At 43.8% G+C, this 23585-nt stretch overlaps 1 protein-coding gene across 8 annotated transcripts in view; it reads right to left on the reverse strand.

The window, feature by feature from the left end:
• Syn1 (Syntrophin-like 1) overlaps positions 1–23585 on the reverse strand; it is a 566536-nt gene that overhangs the window by 31488 nt on the left and 511463 nt on the right. For all 8 annotated transcript variants that reach the window (XM_076805932.1, XM_076805931.1, XM_076805938.1 and 5 more), the window contains one exon: positions 3022–3239. In XM_076805932.1, the coding sequence (XP_076662047.1) occupies positions 3022–3239 (218 nt within the window). The remainder of the gene's footprint in view (positions 1–3021; positions 3240–23585) is intronic.

The raw sequence follows: 23585 nt of genomic DNA on the forward strand, positions 1-23585 counted from the left end.
AGAACGGGAGGTATAATACGTTAAATAAAAAGTAAAAATTGTAGCTGCCGCTCGTACGAAGGGAATAAAGATATAAATAAAGGCATATAACCGGAGAAACAATGTAATACGTACCGGGAAAAATTGTAGCACGTATGAAGTAAGTAAAGACATAAATAAGGGTACACAGCGGGAGAAACAATATGATACGTAAAGTAAAAATTGCAGCACGTACGAAGGGAAATAAAATAATATGAGGAAGCACAACGGAAGGGAAAATGAAGGAAAATAAAAAAAGCTGTAAATATGTAAAAGAACAATATACAATTTAATGAGACTGAATGACGGCGAATTAAAAATAAAGTCGTATTACGGTTCAAGATTCGTATAAAATGTAGACCAGTAAGAATGCGCTTGGCCAACGCAATTAATAATGCAAGGAACGTCTGCTTAAATGAAAAATACAAGGATTAATTTTCCGTCTGCTGTATCAAGTATGAACGGAAGAATTAAAAGTCGTGGGTACGGGTCGCTTAGAGCCGCAAAAATGCTTGTGCATCGGATTTCGAGGAAGGCAGAGCCGGTTCCTGGAGCGAGTCCTTGCTGCATCCTTGTTTCCCGGCGTAGAATTAACCACACCCTCGAGCTGTCTAGAAGCTCCCACGGCCCAGGCTGCATTAACTTTCCGGATCGCGAGCACCCCCTGCGAGAGAATCCAATTCCAGGGAATGCGGTCATTCTCGCGTCTCTTTTCCCAACCGCGCTCCCGCCCGTCTTATATCGCCTAGCTTTTCGAAGCTCGAGGCCACGGTAACAGGCTCCTCGAATCGAACAAATGGACTCGTCTCCCTTGCGGACGGCTCAGCATTACCGGAATAGTCAAGGGGAATTTTTCGGTGAACGCTTGTAACGATAAAGTCGAACCCTTTGGACAACGTCGGGGCTGGTCGCGTGTCTTCGACCGCTTGTAATCGACGTCAAGCGTCAGGAGTTCTGTTTTTGGAGATTGCATTGGCACGAAGATGCTGTGAACACTTCTCTGGAAACGGATGGGGACCGGTAAATGGCCCGGAAAAGTGTGCATCGAAGGGTGTTCGATTATGTGATTTATTACTGTAGGAAATACATTTTTAAGTTTCCGAAATAAAACAATTCTAAGATGTTTTATCAATCTGTCTAATCAAGCCAAACCTACTCTACTATCCCGCAGTGAATTTAATCTGCTTCATAAACTCTCAACGCTGAAACATGATTTTCACTCAAGCCGTCTGACCAAACGCGATTCAAACTACTGACTCCTACACTAAATAACTTCCACCCTTTCTGGAGCTCAACTTTTTATTAAACCACCGAAATGTTTCCTCCACCACCATCTACAGGCTCTCCACAGTTCATATTAATTCCCCGGACGATCCCACCTTTCTAATTCATTCGTTCCGGGTTAAATCGAGTCGAAGCAGTTCCGGCCGCAATGGGTGAAGCCAATTTCCACGTTCGCAGCCGGGGGAAAGTTCTGCCACTGCCGCAGCTTCTAAATTCTATCCTCGGAATCGTCGGCGTCGGTGGTTCCCGTTTAACGCAGACCCGGCGCTGCCGCGTCGATAATTACAATCGATAGGTCGCGAAACGAATCGGGGGGCTCGGCCTGGCCGCTTCTCTCCGTTCCGCACCGCTCCTCTCCGCTTCGCTCCGCTCGGTTCCGCGCCGCGTGTTAGCGGTCCGTGCACGTAACACCCCCGGTCCACCCCCGCGCCGATACGAACACTCGGGCGCACGTATAATAGTCTTAATTAAAATAGTGGTCTAACGAACACCGCTAACTGCGGTAATCCGACGTGCCTCATTGGTAATCCCACGACCGTGCCGGTGAACACGAATGCGTTACGTTGGCCCCATGGTCTAGCCCCATGGTCTGGGCCCATGGTGTCTGGCCATGGTCTGGCACCATCTACTAGCTTCCCTAGCTATGTAGTCAGCCGCTCCCAGCAACGTTGCTGCGATATCAGCCAGACGTACGTGCCACGACGTGACACCTTCTCGCCTACCTGTCCGCCTAACACGCCTGTCTGCACAGTATCACGAGGATGATCAGCGTGTCTCATCCGTAATACTTGCTCTCCTGTATGCATACGGGATGGAGGATCTATCTTACACCAGACTCCCCGTACTCGAGTTAAAGTGTCCTAATGTGTTTGAGAATTCCGATGATTTATGGCTCCAGGTGATAGCCACCCCGAGCTCGCGAAGAACTTGTGCGTCCGAGGACCGGGCTGAGCTAAATTACTTGTGCTAATGCTGCTGTGAGTAATTATTTAAGATTTGGTTCGCTGTGGAGGAGCTACGATGGTGTGAGGCCAGGATGATCTCAATCTGTTTCCTAGACTTTCGAGGTTTAATTATGATTTTTTAGGGAGCTGTCTGATCAAAGGAAGTCGACACTACTGTTCTGCAATGAATTTTATTGGAATTTGAATTTTATTTGGTTGATAGTCCTTCAATCCAAAAATATGATTTTCCATTAGACTGTCCGATCAAAGTTGACCTACACTACTTGCACACCATATATATCGAACCTGTCTTATAAACTTTGAACTTTCAATTGTGATGTTTCGTACACATATAATCACAAAGAGGAAACCAAATATATCCAAAACGAATCTCCGAGTTGCCTGAATAAATACCCAGAACAACCTTTTCGGTATTCGAAGGTAATAACAGAGCAGTGAGTAGAGCACTCGATTGCCACGGGAATGTCTAAGGTTCGAATCCCCGTCACTTCTAAAGCAATTTTTCCTAATCCTCAAACAATTATTCTCTACCATCCTAGTTAAGACACACCATTCTATAATAAAAAATAACTAAAAAACCTCTCTCAATTTGCACTAAATAAAACGTGTCTACATTTCTCATTCTACAGTAAAAAGGAAACTAAAAATCCTCAAGATAATGTGCTTAGAAAACGCGTGTATATTCTCAGTCCATAATAAACAGTAACTAAAAGTGATACAATATATGTACTAAAAAAAAGCTGTGTTCACTGACCTGGTAGCAATTAAAGGGCACGTGATGCTCGGCGAGGCCCAAGCTTCGGGGCTCCATGGGGCACACTCGTACAGCCTGAGCTCCCGTCCCGAAACCGCCCCAAAAACGCTGCGCCACCCCCCGGTGCATCCACCCCCGAATCCGCTTCCAGCGCCTCTAGAGGTGCTCGCGCTGCTTCCTGCACCATCCTCGCTGCTCTCGCTACTGGCACGTCCATTCTAGACACAGAGAAAATCGCGCGCATGTAGCTCGTAAATCTTCGTTAAGCTAGATCGTCTCCGGAAATCGCGATCCGGCACGATTCCCTCGTCCCGGAAATGTGTCTTTCGAGGACACAGCTGTGAGAGTATGCGTGTCGGTATGTATGTATGGTATGGTATGTTTGTTGGTATGGTATCTTTCTCTGCGAGTAGAAACGATTCGCGTGGGCGACGAAATTATGCGCGACACGTGGACGCGCACGATAACACGTCCGGCACACCGGAATTCGCGATTTCGCGGATCCGTGAAAGTGTGAATGAAAACTGCAACGACCGCATTCCGGCTAGAGAGGAACATTCTGCGGCTGGACAACATACGGAATGAGAAGGGCCGGAATGTGGAAAATGCTGGTCATCCAAGGTCATTATACAGTTATGCAACGCCGGCCCATTTGGAAGAAGATAAAGGGGAGCCTTGTAAGGCGGGCGAAGAATGGTTTTCCATAAGTTTCAGATCGTATTAACATTCTCTGTCCTTCCCTCCTCTACGTTCCTCATACGGGATTTATGGCGTCGTTATGGGTCTTGTGGGTGGGGAAACAATCGCCTAATGAAGGTCAGCGTCGATGATGGCGATATTTCTCTTGGTATTGTCAATGTGTCGGGGTTAATAGTGGATTGTTAGCGGACAAGTATTGTGTCAGCGGGCAAATGTATACTATTCTCAAGAAAAAAGACAAACACGTAGTTGGTAGACTACTGCAGTCATGAGGATAAACTACGCGCCAACATATGTGGACACGACTCTTTAAAACGGTAGCGGCTAAACACGACTTGCCAGGATAGGGGTCAAATATTGGTACTGCAATTTACAATGTGCAAGCATGCCAGATAAGTATGGAAAATGTATAGTCACGGTGTACAGCATGTCCACCAAAAGATGAATATATGTATGAAGTTGATCAATACAATCATAAGAAAAAAATGTGTACTGACTATTTGAACCATTATATTTTCAAGAAAAAAATCGTATGACCATAAATATGGATTCATCTTAAAGCTCGAAGCTTTTTTGAGACGTTACCGCATGATATACATGATGGGAAACTGAAGATACCATTTGCCTAGAAAATATTACGGATTGAAACGTCTGTAAAAACATTAAAAATTTTTTTTCAATACTGCCTCCATCATGGATTTAGAGATTGAAGCTTCCCCTTTACAGAAGGTATACGGGGTGAAAAGTGATTTCACGCGATCGAACTTCTTCCAGATTTTTGTTCCATGAAACAGCCTAAAATATTCATACATAAGATCCTGTGGTGTCATTGTAAAGGGGAAGCTTCAATCTTCAAATCTATCTCGGGTTCAGTTAGATTCAAGCAGTAGCATGTTTTAGAGAAATCATGTCTTCAGTTTCCCACCCGTTAGATTATGGAAAAAATCTTAGAGCAAGTAGAAAAACACTTTATTGATCGCACGTTATTCGGGTAACTAAATACCGAAAGTGTACATAGACACAGCTGTCCAACAGGCGTAATACTCCACAAAAAACTTTTTTTTGTTCACAAGAAAGTGCAGAAAATCAGCTTCACCACGACAAGTACCAAAAAGAGTCACACTTTACCCACCAAAGTAGACGCTTTCGTCGGGCATCCAGAAGCGTCGGAGTAAAAGATGGGAAGGGGCGCGGAGAAGAAAGGGGTGGGGGCTTTCCATTGTTATCGACGTGGAAAACAGTAGACGCATCGGCAGTTTCTCCGGTTCCCATTGCATTCCAGACATGCGTCGAGCGCAGGCAAGAACGCCTCCTTCGGAACCGGATGCTGGATAAAACGGGAAAGAGACAGCGAAAGGAGAAGACCGGCAAGCGGGAGAAAGAGAGAAGAGAAAGAGAGCGCCGGAGAAAACTGCAGGAAGAAGTGGTAGCTACGAGAAATGTAGCCTCATAAGTGTCAGCCGCATTTTCCCGTGGCACTTACGAGGAGACAATATCGAGCGCGGGTCCGGCCGTTCCTGCGACTGTGTGCCATCGGCGTTCGTGGTTTTCGCTACGGGGCGGAATGCGAGGACACAATGCCCTCTATCCACCCAGCCACCCATCCAGCCCCATAGACCACCCCCATACGCCGACCCGACCCCCTCGCAGGGATGATACATCGGGGATTAATTGAACTGTCGAATATTGACATTCCGTTGAAAACCGTGCGTGTTTACGTCGTGATGGTTACATCACGTTCCGTATCCAACATCCCTCCACCATCGGACCAGTTCCGACAACCCCATGGCGCTCTCTGGACAATTTTTCAACCCTTGGTTCCACTCTCCATTATTCTCTGAAAACGTCTTTTCATTTGCCCCGCGATCCAAAGCTACAACTTTTGACAATTTTTTATTTTCCATAAATAAACGAGTAATAAAACATTCATGTATCAGAGGTTCGGATAATCGTGATTCTACTGTACTTTATTACGGAATTATAAAACCTGTTGGTTGAATAATTCTTAGAAGACTCGGATCACTAACATGCACTCTTCTATCTCTATAAAGCCTAGTTCCTCGTTTTACAAATATGGTAAAGGACACACGTCCGAATCAATGTATCCACTGAGTAGAAAATTGCATAAACGCCAGCGGTCTCTGCGCTTTATTACGGTCTATTCCCTTCCAATTTCACGAGGATATCGTTCCTATATGTTCAATTGTCGTCGACCATGGTCCAGACCGTGTAATTACCGTTTTCGAGTCTGCGGTTGCCAGTCTACGTTTCGGTTTTTATATTTCGGTGTTCCAGTGGACGACGGGTCGGCGGACATTCTTCCATTAGTCGAGGCAAAGGCACTGTCTGCCATGATATCCGCGGATGCAGGGACAAAGGGCTACGTCCGTAGGACACCACACGCGTCCCTTCCGTCCCCGAGAAAAATCGACGGGCCGTCGAAACAGCGGCAATTAGTCGCGTCGACGTCCAATAAACTGTGGAAACCGTTTCGGCGGGACGCGCGGTTCGATTCTCTGTCCATTGTTCCTCTTTGAGTGCAAACGATTCCTTTGATCCCATTGAAATAAAAAGGGACGCTCGATATCCGTCGATTTTTGACCCGCTGCTGGACTATTGTCCCCGAAAATGTGCGCGAAATTGCAAAGCAATAATTTTCGAGGAATTTGATTAATATTAGTAGCGGGTGATCTGCACATAATTTTCTTATTGGCTTTGATGCGTCGGGTCTCTGAACACACTTCTTGGTGACGAGGGACCTTTGACCCTTGATTGGGTCACGTTCTGTACATACCAACAATTATAATTGTAATCCACTGTAAAAATCTATTAGGACTAGGAGCATCTAAAATATCTCGCTTGTTTTCAAGACAAATATTATGATAGGCAACAACATTTGTTCAAGGTAATATTTTTTGAGATTTCAAGATCATCGAAGTTTTTTTTAAATGGAGTTATTTTTATTATTGCTACATGAAAGCCGAGGTCAAGACGAATCCAATTACCTGTAATATTATGATCTTCGCGTGACCTTGAGTACGAAAAATTCATACAAGTAGGATACTTGATCGAAATAGTGAAATAACCATGACATGATCCCCCTAGGGTTTCAAGAAATGTTCATGAACCTTAACTAATGACTGTAAACACGCCTACAATAAATTGTAAGCACTGATACAAATTCAAGTATGAGGAGCGGCAGAGAATCGTTCATTAATCGGTTACATTGTGTTGAAGTTAACGTACATCATTTTGAACACTTGTTGAAATAAATTGTCTTTCATTATTTATTCTGTCATCGTTACTTTACTATTTACAACAAGTGCCCTATTTTTATGAATTTTTCATACTCAAGGTCACGTGAAGGTCATAATATTATAGATCGTTGGATTCGTCTTGACCTTGGCTATCACATAGCGACAATAAAAATATATCATTCCATTTAAAACAACTTCGATGACCTTGAAATCATAAAAAATATAGCCTTGAACAAATTTTTTTGCCTATTATAATATGATATTTATTGTTATTATATTATAAATATAATATATTATAAATATAAATATATATTGCATATAAGTGAAGTTAGTTACTTGCATGAAAAATATAATGTCAAATACAAAATATTAGGTCAGTGCAAAAGTTCAATCCAATATGATGACAGGGTCAAATAATTATGACATAAACGTATGGAATAACTCTAACTTATTTACATATTCGCCTTAGAACCCAATATTGAAAGCAACAAAGATAAATAGGCGGACATACGTGCGAATTGTAAAAAAAGCCTCCGAAATCGAAGGGCTGGTGGAAGCGAAAATTTGTTCAACGAAGGCAAGTTGTAGGGAGAAGAAACAATTTCAGGTAGAAAGAAGCAACATTTTTGTTTCGCGAGAAGAAGTAGGCAGGAAACGTGTTTCACTTCTCCGGGCGTTCGCTCGAGCTCGAAGGAAATTAAGCCAATTAACCCCTCGCGCTCGAGATTTTCCTTCGTGCCTGGCAGCCGTCCAACAGTCCGCGTTTCCGGAAAATGTACTGACTTTCGGAAGGCAGCGCGCGACCAATGAAACTTTCAACAATGCCGCACAACTTTTCGCCGGGGACAATCGTTTACGAGGTAACTGCGGCCAAAGCGTCTCGAACAAACACTGTCCTCTATTTTTTAACACTTCGCTCTTCTCTCCTCTTCCATTCTGCTCTCCACTCTTCGTTCATTCTACTCTGCTCGATCTACACACTCGATACACAAGGTGTTCCATCAAATTGAATTGTTTCACTTGTTATTAACACTAAACCTACCGACACTTCTTGTACACCTGTTCCTACCGTGCGTGGTAGAAAAATGTCAAAACTTGTATTATCCCTCTCGATCCTAATCAAGTTTTTTCTTAACAATTTTCCCTTCGAAATTTTCATTAGGATCGAGAGGGAAAATATTGTGCTGGAAAAGATTTTTTTCAAGGTCACCGTTATCAAGATTTTATGAACACTCGTGCCCTTTGAAGACGAATAGATATCAAATAATTTTGATCTTCTCCGAACAGATCGATGCGCATTCATTGGCAGATCCAGGTCAAAATTCTCTCTTTTCCCTCTTCTATTTCTGCTTTAATTCGTTCACACTGACTTGAGACATCAGAAACAATTTAAAACAATTTCAACAATTCCACGGCGACCACTGGCAGGGTATCTCTGCTTTGTAACGTTTCAGCGTGCTGCGTGGGGTGCAATAATGTAAAAGGAGCAAGGGGTAGCACTCGCTGAAAAGCGGGGCTGGATCGCGATGAATATGGTTCGTTGGGCGCGGAGTGGAGCGTGTAGTCGATCGGTAGATTCAATCAGCTCGAATTGAGAATGTTCGACGGTTAGGGGTCTAGTGAATACGGGGCAACGCGAAGAAAGGGGGCGGCGGCGGGTACGGGGGATGGAAAACTCGCGATACAACGAGAGCACAATGGCTCGATCGAGGAAACCGCAGACGCGAGGCGGGAAAAAGGTTTCCTGCGACATGGATAAGGGGGCGGGAAGGGTCGCGGGAGGTTTCCAAGGGCCCGGCCTGCGCTGGCCGGAAAATTCCCGGGAAATTCGTTCGAATCAAGGCCGGTCGCGGTAGCACCGTCGATCCTTCGGATCCTCATTTTGTTTCCTCCTCGAACCGTGTCCCGTGCTTCACCGGAAATCCAAATTGAATTCCGAACGGTGACAGGAATTATCGCGGATTGTTCGACGTCGAATCGATCGGTTATCCAGCACGCGAATTTTCTTCGGCCGGTTTTCGGATTTGTTGCGTCGCTGTTTCTCGGTTCCATTAAATCCCCTTGATTTCTATTATTTCTTGACGGCGCGGCGTCTCCGTGTTGAGCGACGAAAACTGCTATTTTCGGAACTTTTCTAAACAGACCCGATGGAGGAATGAATTTGTAATATTTTTGGTATATTACGGAAGCTTTAGAGAATATAGACGGAATTTTTTTGTGTAGTAATATTGATTTTTATTTACAGTTGTAGTGATTCAATTACAGTCTATTCTCTATATACGTCGCCAAGGTCTAGATGATAAACGTCGCGGAGTTATCTCCATCCGTGAGGAGCCACGAACGTGGATCAAAGATTAGTATCTCCTGGACGATATATGTCGCTAGCAAGAGCCGTGTTGTTGACATATATCGACAAAACACTGTATTTCCTCGATTTTACTTTTTAAGTATATTTCATGCTGAGCGACGAAAAATGACGTGAACTTTGAGAATTTTTTAAAACAAGTCTAGTTAAGGTATCAATTTAAAATGTTTTAGGTATGCTGGACAGGCTTCGCAGAATATAAGAAAATTTGTTATATGTAAATATAGTGATTCTTTCCAAAGTTATACTGCTTCGATGCTTCCTTCACTTCATTTTGTGAGCAGCCTCTATGCCGGCCGACGGAGACGTACTTTGTGTGTTATTGTACTTTGAAAGTCGCTAGAAAAAAAAAGAATCTCGATTATTTTAACCCACCAGCAACGCAACCCGTGGAAATTGTTGCGTGCGTCGCACACATTGTCCGCGCGATGTATCAGAGATTTATTTAGTTAGCGTTAACGAACCCCGGACATGATCATTTTATTCGAAATTAATGAGGAGTCAGACACTCGGGAACAGGCCCGATAAGGAGAACTAAATGTCCTGTTGTGCCGGAAAATCTACGGTGGCTTCACCAGAATCTGTAGAACGTTCTCGCCGATTAGCATACAGAGACTAACGTGTTTGCAGCGCGGCCATTAACGCGGCTGTTCGGTCGATAAAAATGTTTTTTAAAATTCATAAGGGCCCTGGCGATAAGTATGCAGATAAGTGGACGCCGAGCGCAAAAAGATCTCGTCCTGTGCGTCTCCTGTTTTTCAGCGTCGCGACGCCGCCGTGACTGATGCGCTTCGAACGATTAACTGAATTTTCAAAGTAATATGCATACCTCCGGGAAACTCGGGGGGGGGGGGGGGGGGAGACTAGTTTGCCCTTCGCCCGTTAGACAGGTGCGGCACTGACGACGCCGCCCGGCGCCGTTGCACCGATGCACCGTTGCAGGACACCCGAGAGTTTCCCTTCGGAAACTTCGTTTGTTCTCGCTTAAAGAAAGTTAACCCGGGAAAAAACTCCGCGACTCTACTTAGCCGGAGACACACCGGAGTCTACCTGCCGCTTCTGTTCGCTAATCGACTGTTCCAGGACACTTTAAGCTCGAGTAGAACGTTCCCCGTCAGTTTCCCTCGGCTAACTGGCTGCCGCATTTTCCGCCCGGAGAATTTTTAGGCAAGGTGTTTTGCATTAGCCGGGCTGATGCCTTTCAGAAATCGTTTAGGGCACGGCGATCCTTGTAATTAGGTCGGGGATCTCTGGGCATTCAGCCCTGAGGAGGAAGGCGAATTGGAATTAGTAGAAAGAACATCTCCGCGTTCTTTTGGAAATTCTTCTTTGATTATACTAAAAATGAAGCACACGGTTTGGTCAGTTTTTCATTCATTTCCACTTTTAATTCTAATTCCAGATTATGGATCTTTATGTTAACTTTGAGAATGTAGGATGATTCTCTAGACTGTCCCAAATACAATGGTGTATTTTTCGGGACTTTGTAAACGTTTAAGCTTGTTTAAACAATTTTTAAATGGCACAGGACGGTTTCATTGTATCGAGTTTCGCAGACGTCACAAATCGAGAGTCTCGCCTTCTTCAAACATTGTTCAAACATGTTTAAACGTTCAATTCTATTCATTTGAAACAAAAATGGACACATAATATTACATAGATTCTCCAGGATATCAATAAGAAATGAGGTAACTTTTTTCGGTGAAAAATAGGATTCATAAAGTATTGATTTTCAAACGCTTGTTCTAATCACAATTTTTAATAAATCTCGTTAATTTCACCGTTTTCGAATGTCATGGACATTTAAGAAGCAACATACATACGATAAACATCGATATGAGCAAGATGCTTTTTTATCAAATGAACAGCTAATTCCTCGATCTGGACCACAGTGCGACGCAGCGATAAGAACACTTGACACCGAGAATTCTGTTCAAAGATACTTTTAGACAAATGGACAATTCTGACAGAAATTCAGAATCAATCGACAATGCTCACAACTGTCCACAAATTCTTCACAGCCAGTTTCCAACTATTACTTTTAAAGGCATCCGCGTTTACGTTTCGCAGAAAAATTACTGAAGCACATATTTCGCGGTGCTCGTTTCGGTATGCAAATAGCCCAGCGAATTTATTGAATAATTTCCGGCGGTGCAAATTGCGAAACAAGAAGACTGAAATGCGACTTCGATCTCTGTCTCTCTCCCCAGGGTTTTTTTGTTCGTGGAAACACAAGTTTCCGTTAAAACGCTTTAATTATGCAGATTTGGACGGCGAAACATTCGCGCGCCGCGCCGCTCGGCGGCGAACGAGTGCCGGCGCCTTTTACGAATTCATGGAGACGGAAACGATCCGCCGATATTTAATTTCCTAATTGGTAAATATTTACCGGGGGGATGGGGGGTAGGGATGCGAGATGTAGCGAGAGAGTCGAGCCCCTGATGAAGTTTCTCAATTAAATTCAAGAGACGGCCCCGGCCCGCCGCGGGAAAATCAGCACCGGGAACCGTTTTACCCGGTTTTAATTGAACAGGCCCCGGCCGCGGATTGTATCGAAAAATATTTGCCGAGTTAATGCCGGGAATCTAATTATTTTTTAATGGGCTCCGAGGAGAGAGCCAACCGACCCTTCCGTTCCCCGAAGATTTCGATTCCCTTTCAACGAGAAACCTTCCGCGCCGTGGACCCGAGAGTTCGCTTGTTCGCTTGACGTTCGGGTAATTTGTCAGCGGCCGGGATGAAACGACGGAATATTTCTCCCTTTTCCCTCAGAAAACGCCCTTCAGAATCGTCCCACCGATCATTTAATCCGGGCGCCGTCCTCGCGACCCTTTTCACATCGGTTGCCCTAGAAATCGGTTTAGAGGGTCGCAATCGAACGCTATAGTTGTCAACACGTTTGACTGCAATTGTGCAAGTTGTAACACAATTATTATCAATGATGTACGACGTATGCTGTCCGACAAATTTTTTATTTTTATGTGCAGCACACGAGTCTGAAAGTCACTTTCGGAATTACACCTAGTTTTTCACTTTGAGAATTGTCTCTGTTCCAGCTGTTGAAGATGCAGGAGTGATTCTTGTGTGGTACGATTCTGTAGACTGTTCAGAATACAACGGTATATTATTTAATAAGATTATGAACGTTTACACATGTTTCAATAATCTTTTAAACAAGCAAGACCCTCGATTTTAAACGTCTATGAAAATTGGGAGCATCTCGCTCTACTTAAAAATTATTTACACACCTTCAAACAATTGTAATGTTTTAAAAATATATATATCCTTGTATTTGGGACAGTCTGGAGAATCGTTACACGTAAAAATCATGTGCGTAGCTCTTACGGTTTAAGCAAAAGAAATTCTTGAATTGAAGAAGAAAAGCAATTTTACACATTATATTTTTTTCAGCTACAAAAATAATTTTTGTCATCCAATTAATAATTATTGAAAATTTACCTGCAATCTATAGAACACTTCTGATCACTTTACTTTTCAAGTTCTAGTTGCGTCATCAGGATTTTGGAATGCATTCGCATAATCAGAGGCTTCGTTACCAGCGACAACAAAGACGGACCAGCTCGTCGGAAGCAATAAACGGAATTGTTGATGTTTTTACACCACCGGGATTTCCGCAGCAGCAGCAGCAGCGGCTCTATTTGCGTTCGTTCGGCGGCGCGGGATCGTTCGTAATAAAAATCGCTAATATTTTCCCAGCGAACGAAAATTATGCATCCTCGCACGCGCATTACTCGGATGACGTTTATCCGGCGTGAAAGGGATTGGCTGTGAGTGTGCATCGATAAAAATCGCCGCGAAATCCGACACGTTCGCATTACACGAACGATTTATATATTTATCCGCGGGCTCGAATGAACAATGTGTCCGATAGAAAGGAATTCCACGTTCCAGGAATTATGCGAAGGCTTGGCTGGCTGCAAGTCGATGCAATTTATCTGGCTCCAGCGATACTCTTTCCTGGTGTGCTAATGCAGCCGGAGAAGTACCGAGAGCCGCAATTCTACTTTGAACGAGACTAAATGTCAATCAAACTGATTTCCATCGAACGGTGAATACGTAACGGCGCTGTGAACACTTTAGAAATGGAAGAAACCGAGAGAGGTTCTCTTTGTATCGGTTCCAGTCGCATTGTGAATCGTCGCGGAAAATGTAATTCGATGGCATCAGGGAAATATTTATTGCAATTTTTATCGATGGAAGTGACGGCCCATAAAGCCAGCCGAGTCAAAACAAAAGGCAATCTCGGTAGAACGCTACGTAGAATGCAGTCGTAGCTCTCAGACTGGTAATATTTGTATTATCGGGTGATACGGTTGTCATATATTGAATTTGTTGCGAGAGAAATGGGAGAAAAATTTTTAGCGTGGTTGGGGAGATGTAATAATTAATTATCTGCGTCCTGGTGGTGGGAGTGGAACGGAGAGAGACAGTCGTCAACCGATCATCCAGTGAGTGTGGATTATTATACTGAACGTGGTGTTAAGGAAAAGTAGTATAGACAGTCTTGGTTACTTGTGAGACAAGAAAGAAGTGGACAAGGCGAACAATGTAAATTTTGGTGAACACAACAAATGATCGGTAAATACCAATTTTTTTTAAATTACATCATTAGACTGCGTATTTTTACGCAAAATAAAAATTCAATCAGAAATTTCTTTCTCCCTTCAGTCGTTTTGATAAGCTAGGACTAATACATAGAAGCTCTTAACCTCTTAAGTATTGTATGCCACTATAGTGGTTTCCGTGGAAAGCATCAGTTTGAATGATACGCCACTATATTGGCCTTTGTGCTATCCGTCGCAGTTAATATGCAGACCCTGCATTTATTCAAAATAAAATGTTCCCACCATTTACTTTAAGAAGTGACCTTAGAACAATTTTTTAGTACAAGGTACTCCATCTATTTAATAAAAATGAAACACAGATTGCCACTCACTCTGAGAAACGACCCCAAAATAATTTTTACCACCATTTACCCTCTGTATTGAACTCTAAACCTCCCAGCGCCGGTCAAATGGACCGGTCCCAGATTATTTATTGTAGAACTGTTGAAATTATACATCACGTGTACGTTTAAGAGTAGCAAAAATCTATATAAACCGAATCGTGTCATTTTCATGAAACAATAAATGCCAGTCACTTTTAATGCTCGATAGGTTTATGGTTAACCAAAACACCCCATTATCGGTTCTCCTAGTCGCCAAACAACTTCCGTCACCAGCATATCAGCAAAAATAATGGTCCTGCCGCACGTAAATTCTTTCCCAATATCGTGAAGGAGGTTTCCAGCTCGCGAGTCGGTCTCCACCCCTAGAGGGGTGTGCATCCTCCCCCGTGTCATCCATAGAACAGTTGTCATCCGAGTCGTGACGTCTTATCTGCGACAGTCGACGGCGTCGCGACGCTGTCGACGCGGATTTCCCAGGGTCCGTGTTGCGGGGCGTCGGTGAAATCGAGCGAAAGGGAAGTTCAACCCTCCCCTCTCCACTCCCCGCGTCGCAATCTACAGTCGAGGGGGGTAGGCAAGGTGGAATCAAGCGAGAGGAGAGAGAAATATATTAAACCAGCCCTCCCCCCCCCCTACTCTAGGACGAACGGAACGAGAGTTTAACGGCATCCGCGACACCCTCGAACCAACTTGCGAAGAGGGGTTGGAGAGGGGGTGGATTGCGAGGAACAGGGGGCGGGAGGTTATCAGGGGACGAAGAGGAATCGACGAGGCTTCTCTTCCGCCGATTCTTTTCGCCCCTTTTCGCCTAGCCTTCGTTTGATAACGAGGAACGCCATCGGGGTTTGTTCGAAACGAAGCCAATTGCAACCGTCTTACCCCCCCCCCCCCCAACTACCCCGTCGAGATTTGGTCCTGAATTTTTGGGTTTTGATTAGAGTTTACAGGGGTCGTTTCGTTGTAAAAATTGTCTGCCTCCTACGTTCCAGTAACTTTTGGTTAGTATAGTCAAGGGGTGTTGCTACATTTTCCCTGAAAAACAAAATGTTTAATTTTACCAATAATTTTGAATATACTCGGAGGTGCGGCCTCTTAATCGATTTTTACTCAATACAGAAGAATCGAGACTAGATTGTAGCTCGAAGTACAATTAAAAACATTGCAAATTAACTTCACAAGCTTCGTTTATTGGAAAATTTACGGTCGAGTTAGGAACAATCATTTTGGAGAGTTCCAATCGACTAGAAATAGAAAAAAAAAATTGACCCTCGAAGAACTGAACAAACGTTTTATCCTGAATAAAATATCGTTGATCAGCCGAAGGGATTGCAATTCGGAATTGGGATTGATAAAGCGATTTCTTCTAACGGAATGCTTGATTTCCCGGATAAAAGGAAATATGTTTGATTAACCGTTCTGTACAGATGCCATGGAAATTCGCGGTTAAAGGGCACGGCTGAAAGGTATTCTAATTGCCAGCAGATTGCTTCCATTTTTCATTTCGCGAAAGCGTTTCCGTTTTTATCTTCAAAGAGGAGCGCGCACAATACCGACTATGAACGGATTGTCGTAACCAGCGGTGATTCTATACGGCATAAAATAGTCGAAACTGTATCGGCGATCTCTGCGCCGTGGCGTCGGTTCGTTTGCAAAAAATTTCAGTTCGCATTTCTGACGAGTTCGCGTGCTATTGAATGTAACTCGGCTAACATGTCTATTCATTAACGCTGCCGTTTCTGCTTGTTATAGACACACAGCCTGCACGCGTATCCGACGAATTCCCGAAAGCCGAACCCTTTCAAAAAAAAAAAAATAGAAGAAAGAAATACAGGTTTGCACCGACAAAAATTTGTGCTGCGCTCTCGATTGAACTTTCCACGCGGAAATGTCGATTTTCGTTCTGCTACGTTTAATGCGAACCACTTCCTCTTCAATTCTCCTCGTGGCTCGCAGCGAAATGCTAATTAAGCAATCAGATAGAATATTTTAAAATATCCCTGTTCCATAAATTGTTGGTACAATCGCAAGGGATTAATTATAAAGTGTATAGGGGTGTACAGGGGTTTTCAAGTGACTTTAAATATCTCAATCGAATATTCACAAAATCAAATTTCAATATATCTCACTCAACCCGTTATTTTGTAACTAATATAGTGCCGATCTTTATGCATTTATAACTTATGGGAATGTTAACAAAATCCTGGAGTATCAAATTCGACAGAATTTAGTGAGATTTTTATTTATTTTGGGTCTACAAATGCTATTACCACTGAAAGTAGGATTTTATTTGGTAACACTTTATTGAAATTTGTCTAGAAACATTGAAAATTGCATAAACATCCGCAGTCTACTAGTTAAACATAGACTAGGCACATTTCGTTGACTCAGAATTGAATTTAGTAAGCAATTCCTCAGGCTACATAAATTCAAAAGATGTATTATTTCACTATTGCAAATATTTAACTTCAACAGTCTGCGAACATTAGATAGATAGAAACATTGGAAATTCTGCCCTCGCAAGTATTCAATTTTTACAGATGGTAGGTTTCTTAAAATATATCTACAATTTCTTGTCCTATTGAGGCATGATCAAGAGTAAAATAATTCTTGCAAGTCCAGTCACGAAATAAATTACGAAGTAAGGGGGTGAGCTAAGAAAGAACCATTCGACCATCACAAGTATTAAATTTCTTACAAGCTGGTATAAATTTTGAATAAATCTAGAATTTCCTTTCTCAGTAAGGGATGATCGAGAATAAAATAGCCTCGCGGGAGTCCGTCAGAAATTTCAGCCAGAAAATAAATCACAAGACAAGGGGGTGAGCAAAGAAAGAACCACTTTACGCGTTTGATGTAAATCAACGATTTCAATTGGGGATAAAATAATCTTACAAAAGTCCAGTCGAGAAAAATAAATCACCGAGCAAGGGGGTGAGCTAAGAAACCAAACGATTCATGGATTGATCCAGCCCCGTTTGTGATCTACAATGCGGCGCATGAAAGAAACCGCGACTAGTCTGACAGAGGGGTTAGACGGCCTTGAGATCCAGGTGGTTCGACGTGGTGGAATCAATTATGCGGCCGGGATCATATCAATGGGCCGTCGGATGGGACGATTAATCGCTTGGCTGGCGTTTTTCTTTGGGCAAGAGCGAAGGGGATGAAATATCGAGGCGCGGTGTTCGGAAAAGAGGGATGGGAACAGGTGCACTTTCGCAGCCCTCCGATGGCTCGCTATTAATTAGAAAGCGATCCGCTATCCGTTCTCAAACAGACCGGTTCTCGTTCACGATCTTCGCCGTTCGCCCATTAGCCTCGGCCAGGCTAGGTAAAGCTCCGATCCGAACACCAACCCCCGTTCGGAAACCAGCCCCGGTTAGGTCTTTCTCTAACGTTGTTCACAGACCAAGTACCTACCCTGCCAAGTGGATAGTGCATCAGCAATGCTAAGTAAACTCTGACCGTGGATCGAGGACCGGTGCGTGGGTCATCCGCAGGGCTCTTTGAACCACGCCAGCTTGTGTACCTTGGTCGGACGGGGGGTGGCAGGGTGGCTTTTTTTCCAGGGAGAACCCGGCGCAGAGAGGCATGATTTATCGGGGTTGCTCGAGACAAGCGGAACTTGGAAATTATCCTATGGATCCACGATCAGGGGGTGACTCCTGTTTACGCTGGCACGTCAACTACCCCTTTGGAAGTCGCCGGATGTTTGTCTTACCCTTCGACTGCTCTGGAATAATTTTCGATGTGGAGCTAATAATACTTTTTCCACCTTCGATTTAGGAGTAGCGATTTTGTATCTGATTGACATTTTTTGGCATTTTTCGGGGTGAGATATCAGGGTTTTGGTTAACGATCTTCGCTGTCTGAAAAATAAGCAATCGCAACCAAGAAAAATATCTTCTCGCAGCTCAAGGATGTATCCATACACACCGGCAAAGTTCATTCCCGTATCATCAATAATTTCCTCTAAACAAATGCAAAAAGAGCCCTTACTTTGACAGGTGCTACACGAGCATTAATTATTCTGATGTCATACGACTCTGATAGAAAAATTATTAAACAATGACTGTCAAACAGAATGATTTGATGCAAGGAAGACAATAATTCTGGTAGTCCCCTTGTCCTGGGACCACCCCTATACGACCAATTTTCTATTTACCTTTCGGGAACGCCCAGCGGCGGCTCCTTTGATCTTCCCCATCTTTCTTCTCCCCCCCCCCCATCTCTTGACCTTCGTTCTCTCGATGGTCCGCGAGTCGCCGAATCTTTTTCCCTGCAACCCTTTTCAGCAAACATCACCTCAGACGGCAACCAAATTCCTCAAAGTCCTCTCTCTCTCTCTCTCTCTCTCTCTCTCTCTCTCTCTCTCTCTCTCTCTCTCTCTCTCTCTCTCTCTTTCTGCGGCGAAATCGGCAACGTCTCCGGCCAGGAGTCCAACACCTCGAACAACCCTTCGGCGTTTCCTGCGTTCCCAATCCCCGTTGAAGTCCAACACCTTCTGAAACCACCCCCGCATTCCGGCAAACCTCCTCCGCAAACCTCGCGTTTCCGCCGCAGTTCTATTATTGTGATTGAACGCGCTCGAGATCAAATATATCCAGGCGGTTGTGCAACACGTTGCACACCGTCGATCCGACGCATTTCTGACCAGCGTGGCGAATTGCAACGGTAATCGCTCGACGACTTCCTGCGACTATAGGCGATTACGTTCGGTGGAGATTACAACGATTCGAGACATTAACGATCAATTTTAACCCGGGAACTATTCTTCTGCTGTTGGCGAGGAAATTAAATAGAATTTGGTCCCTTAAGGGAGGCGGGATTTAATTGCATAGTACCTGCCAATGCGAGCGAGTAGAAATTAATTTTTGAAAAGAATGCATTTAGTCGACTAAGGGACAGAGTAGAATTTCATCCCTTAAAAGAAATTCGTCCCTCAGAAGAATGCATTTCAAACTGCAATTATATTGTACTAGTGGTCTATAAAGTAGAAAGAAATCTGACTATCCTATTAGATGCTCCGAGATTTATTTTCGAAATTTGTGGAGTGTATATTGCAAAGGTTTGAAGTAATCAAAATTACTCACAAATAAGAGTGAGTTGACATTCATTTTTTTCCAAAATATGAATACATTGTAAAGGTTTAAATTAGAAAGGAGTCCAATTATTTATCTAGGAGCGCAGATGTTAAATTATTTTTAAAATTTGTGTCTTCCATATTGTACAGGTATGAAGTAGTAAAACAAATTCTCCTCATTCTACTAGGAGTCTTGACACAAATTCTTCCGAAAATTTGCGAACAGTGCATCAATTTAAAATTCTATTAAAAGAAACGGCAAACTCGTGTCGAGCTCTGGGCCCCAGAACGAAGGTGTTCCAGTAAACAGGAAGAAGAAGACCGATGAAAAGGACGAAGGGCAGAAAACTATCTCGGCAAAAATCTTCATCCGAATTCCGGGAACTTTAAGGCGGAGAGTCGGCCAATTAAAGTGTAATTGAATCGCCTACGAGAATTAATTCGCCGCCGAAATTTTCGATCCGCTTAATAGTTCCGTCGATTATTCGCCGGCCAGTGTCGACGACTATAATCGGCTTATCGGCCGATTATCCGCCGGTGAACGTTTTTCCCAGCGTCGAGAAGCGATATGATCCAGGAGCGTCTTGACGTGTCCCATCTCGTTTCCTTTCCATCGATATCCACCGGGGAAATTTGTCCCCGTAGCATTTTCGATCCGTTGGTTCGTTCGGGAAAGCTTAAGTTCTGGTAACTTCTTAATCAAATCCTCGGATGTGGAGGGGCAGGACACGAGTATTCCGAGGGAAATTGTAGCTGCGCACCGACGACGACGACGACGACGTTGGAACGTTTCCTATCTTCCGTGCAATCGAATCCCAGGATATTACGGTTCATTTAATATTTAAAGTCTGCTGCTCGTTTCCGCGCGAGCTCCGTGTGCACACGCTCCGCGGCCTCGGAACTCCGGATTCGGACTCGCGCGGTTAATGAAAGTGAAAAGCATAGTATTCTCTTTTCTACTCTTTTTCTATCCCTTTAGAAGTTTCACTCAGCGCTCAGGGAATTCGTTATGAGGGCCAGACCAGCTCTGTGCGAGCACCTGTTTCGATGCAAATGCGAGAGCTTCTCGAAATTGTCACGCTGCTTTGACTTTGCAGACGCCTCATCGAGTATAATAATTAATAGACTGCTCAGGATTCGCTGAAAATCTACTTCTAGGTTTCAATGGTCGAACACACTCGCGTCGTCCCTCTCACATCGTCTCCTAATTTATAAACAATTTTTGGTTGAACGAAGCCTACAAAATTCACTTTCATTGCTTCATCGTCGAACCCTCAGACAGTGGACCTTTTTCACAAATTGATGTTGCTTAACACCGTTCACAGCAATAATTCTCAATTTTTTTGAAGATATTCCTTGTAGACTTATTAATCATTTTGATACTCCTAATATATCATTTTATTGATTCAATGCAATCGGTAGAAGTTGTGTGATTAAACAACGATTTCAGTATTCAGGGTGAAAATAGACCCGCGTTCCGCCGTCGAAGGGGTTCCGTCGTTGACCTTCGTAAATGCAAGTCGTAAGAATTCTGTATTAAACAAGAATCAAAGGGAATTATTCCACACACCAACAATCCCTTCTTGGCAATAAAAACTACAGTAATTTCATTGAAGTGTAATACTACATCATGTTATTCAGGAGTCTACAGAATCATCCTATACAGGGTGTTAAGAAATGTTTGGTCTAGGCTGCCATAGCCGTACTCTACCTCGTCCTGAATTTCAAGGTCAACATTTTTTTTTATTGATATGATGCGTAGAATACAATCCAATCAAAAATTTGACCTTGAAATTCAAGCTCAAGGACAATTCTGCGGCAACTTTTTTTACAGAACTTCATCGATCTGAAGATGTAGAATACGCCTATGGCAGCCAAGGCCAAACGTTTCTTTACATCCCGTGCAAGTAAAAATTATATACCTTCAACAGCAGAAGCACAATAAATTCGTCAGAAATCACCAACACTTTCCCACCGTGCGAAACCAATGACAGAACATTTCTCGATGGTGGAAGGGTCCACGGACCTCGCTAAAAACCCCGTAGAATCTCGAAGGGGATCGCGTGTGCGTGTGTTTCCTGTGCAGAATCGCCGATGAGCTCAGGGTCGATTAGCTCTCGCGACTTACTGGATTATCCACGGTCTCCTCGGAGACGGTTGGCCGCCGGAGAATTGGAAGTTAATATCCGAGGAAAGCAATCTGCCGAGTGCAAATGAATTTCGTCTGGCTGGACCGGCATTCCTGTCCCGTTTTTCGCGACAGGAGTGAGGAGGGGGGGGGGGAGACAGAGTGACGACGATGAATTATCCAGCGACCGCTAATTCCCCGGGGGGCGATCGTCTCTCGCGTTCGACAATTAGTCCGGCTTCTGGGTGTTCTCCTCGCGCGAATTAACGAGTAATTAACGCGAGACCCCTGAACCGTCCGGCCTCGGGCGACTTCGCTGTTATTTTCTTCGTTAGAAACCCTTACAAGACTTCTGTTTCTGTTTTTCCTCTTTGTCTTCTCCGTGTCCCCTCGCCTACAAACTTATTATGATAATTGTGTTTCCGCCGACAGGAGTTATCTTTCTTTCCGCCGTTGCGTCTCCACCTGGACGTCCGCGCGTTCCGTTCGCAGCTCTCCAGCTGCGAGTCCACTTCCGGAAAGTTTCTTCTTATTTTAGAGCGAGCGGGAGAGAAAGAGAGACAAATCGCGAAGAGCTAGTGCCGCTGGAAAGATAGAACTTCGATAGTTTATATTATGTTCGTGGAACTTTATGGAGTGGTTTATTTGTTTCCACGGCCTCCCGCGAAGATGAGTTGCTCCCGGATTTTTGCGAGAGGGAGCCGCTCCTGTACGAGTGTTAAGAGAAGATTGAGCATGGCGTGCCTCGGAGTGTGTGCCTTCGGAACGTTCAACCCGCGGCGAGCTAGAAGTTTACAGTAGTGGCTCCCCTTTATGGTCAGACGCCGAGGTTTATTATGCTAGGAAGATTGATGGGCCGGGGAACAATCACATCTGCGAGGAATACGTAATGGCTAGAATCCTTAGACAAACTTTCCCGGGCTTCCAGGAAGTAGTAGTTCCCCTTTATGGTCGGACGAGATTTATTCCCGGTGTTGCTGGATGCCTTTTCGGAATTGCGTTACACGGCGCGTGCAAGCGTAAGTGGGTTTTTCGAATGGGAATTGTGCACTCTGATTGTTTATTCGAAATTCCGGATGGCCCAGTTGAGTATTAATAGACTGCGGATCTTTATGCGAAATAAAAGTGTTCAGTGTCGATCGCGGTAAACGGGAGCCAAATCAAAATGTTGTTCTTCGATCATTCTAATTAGTTGTAAATAATGATACTCTTAAATTCTTTCAATCTTTTTACCGTCTTAAATCGCAGCTAGTTATTTTTGTTATAAATTCATAAAATCCACAGTCTAATTACAGTGTTTCCTCGATATATGTCCACAACACGGGTCTGCCCAGGGACATATATCGGCTAGAAGATACTATTCTTTGATACTCTGCCGAACACAGAAAAGGCGACCGAGACCGACTTTCATCGGCTAGATATTTGGGACATATATCGAGAAACGACTCTATCAACAATAATGCCCCAGCGAAGCAACACGATTTTTCAAGTAGGTTGCGAAAGTTCTGAAATATTTGATCGCTAGACTGCGGATTTTATGCATTCGCGAAAAAAATGAGTAGATCGAATGCAAACCAGTGAAAACATTTGAAAAATTTTAAAATACTGTAGGAATATTTTAAAGAAACTCCTACGCCTTAGATGTGGCGTATCGGGTGGAATAATTTAACCGATTTCGCTAAAGTCCTTTAACAACTCGATACTTTTTTTTGTTGTCGATAATCGATTTTCCTTTCAATATATTATAACTGTTGCAACTGCTATTTACACAAGTTGTCTGTAATTTCACGAATTATTGGCAATAAAATGTCAAGAACGACGTCCCTACGAAGATGACCGTCGTTTAGCGACATTCGACGCGTCCCGATTATGCGAACGGCCAGCCGAGCACGATACTAATCGCATGACGGCCGGGATTGCTCCGACGACGACCGATGTTAATTACTCCGTGGCCGAATTTGTGACATTCTCGGCCAACAAGGCGGCCTGGGTCGTCGAAAGGCTAAAGGGCGAAGGACCTTTGACTTGCGAACTATAAACGTCCTAACTACATAATTGAATGCTAT

Source organism: Halictus rubicundus, chromosome 2 (assembly GCF_050948215.1).
Source record: "Halictus rubicundus isolate RS-2024b chromosome 2, iyHalRubi1_principal, whole genome shotgun sequence".
NCBI lineage: Eukaryota > Metazoa > Arthropoda > Insecta > Hymenoptera > Halictidae > Halictus > Halictus rubicundus.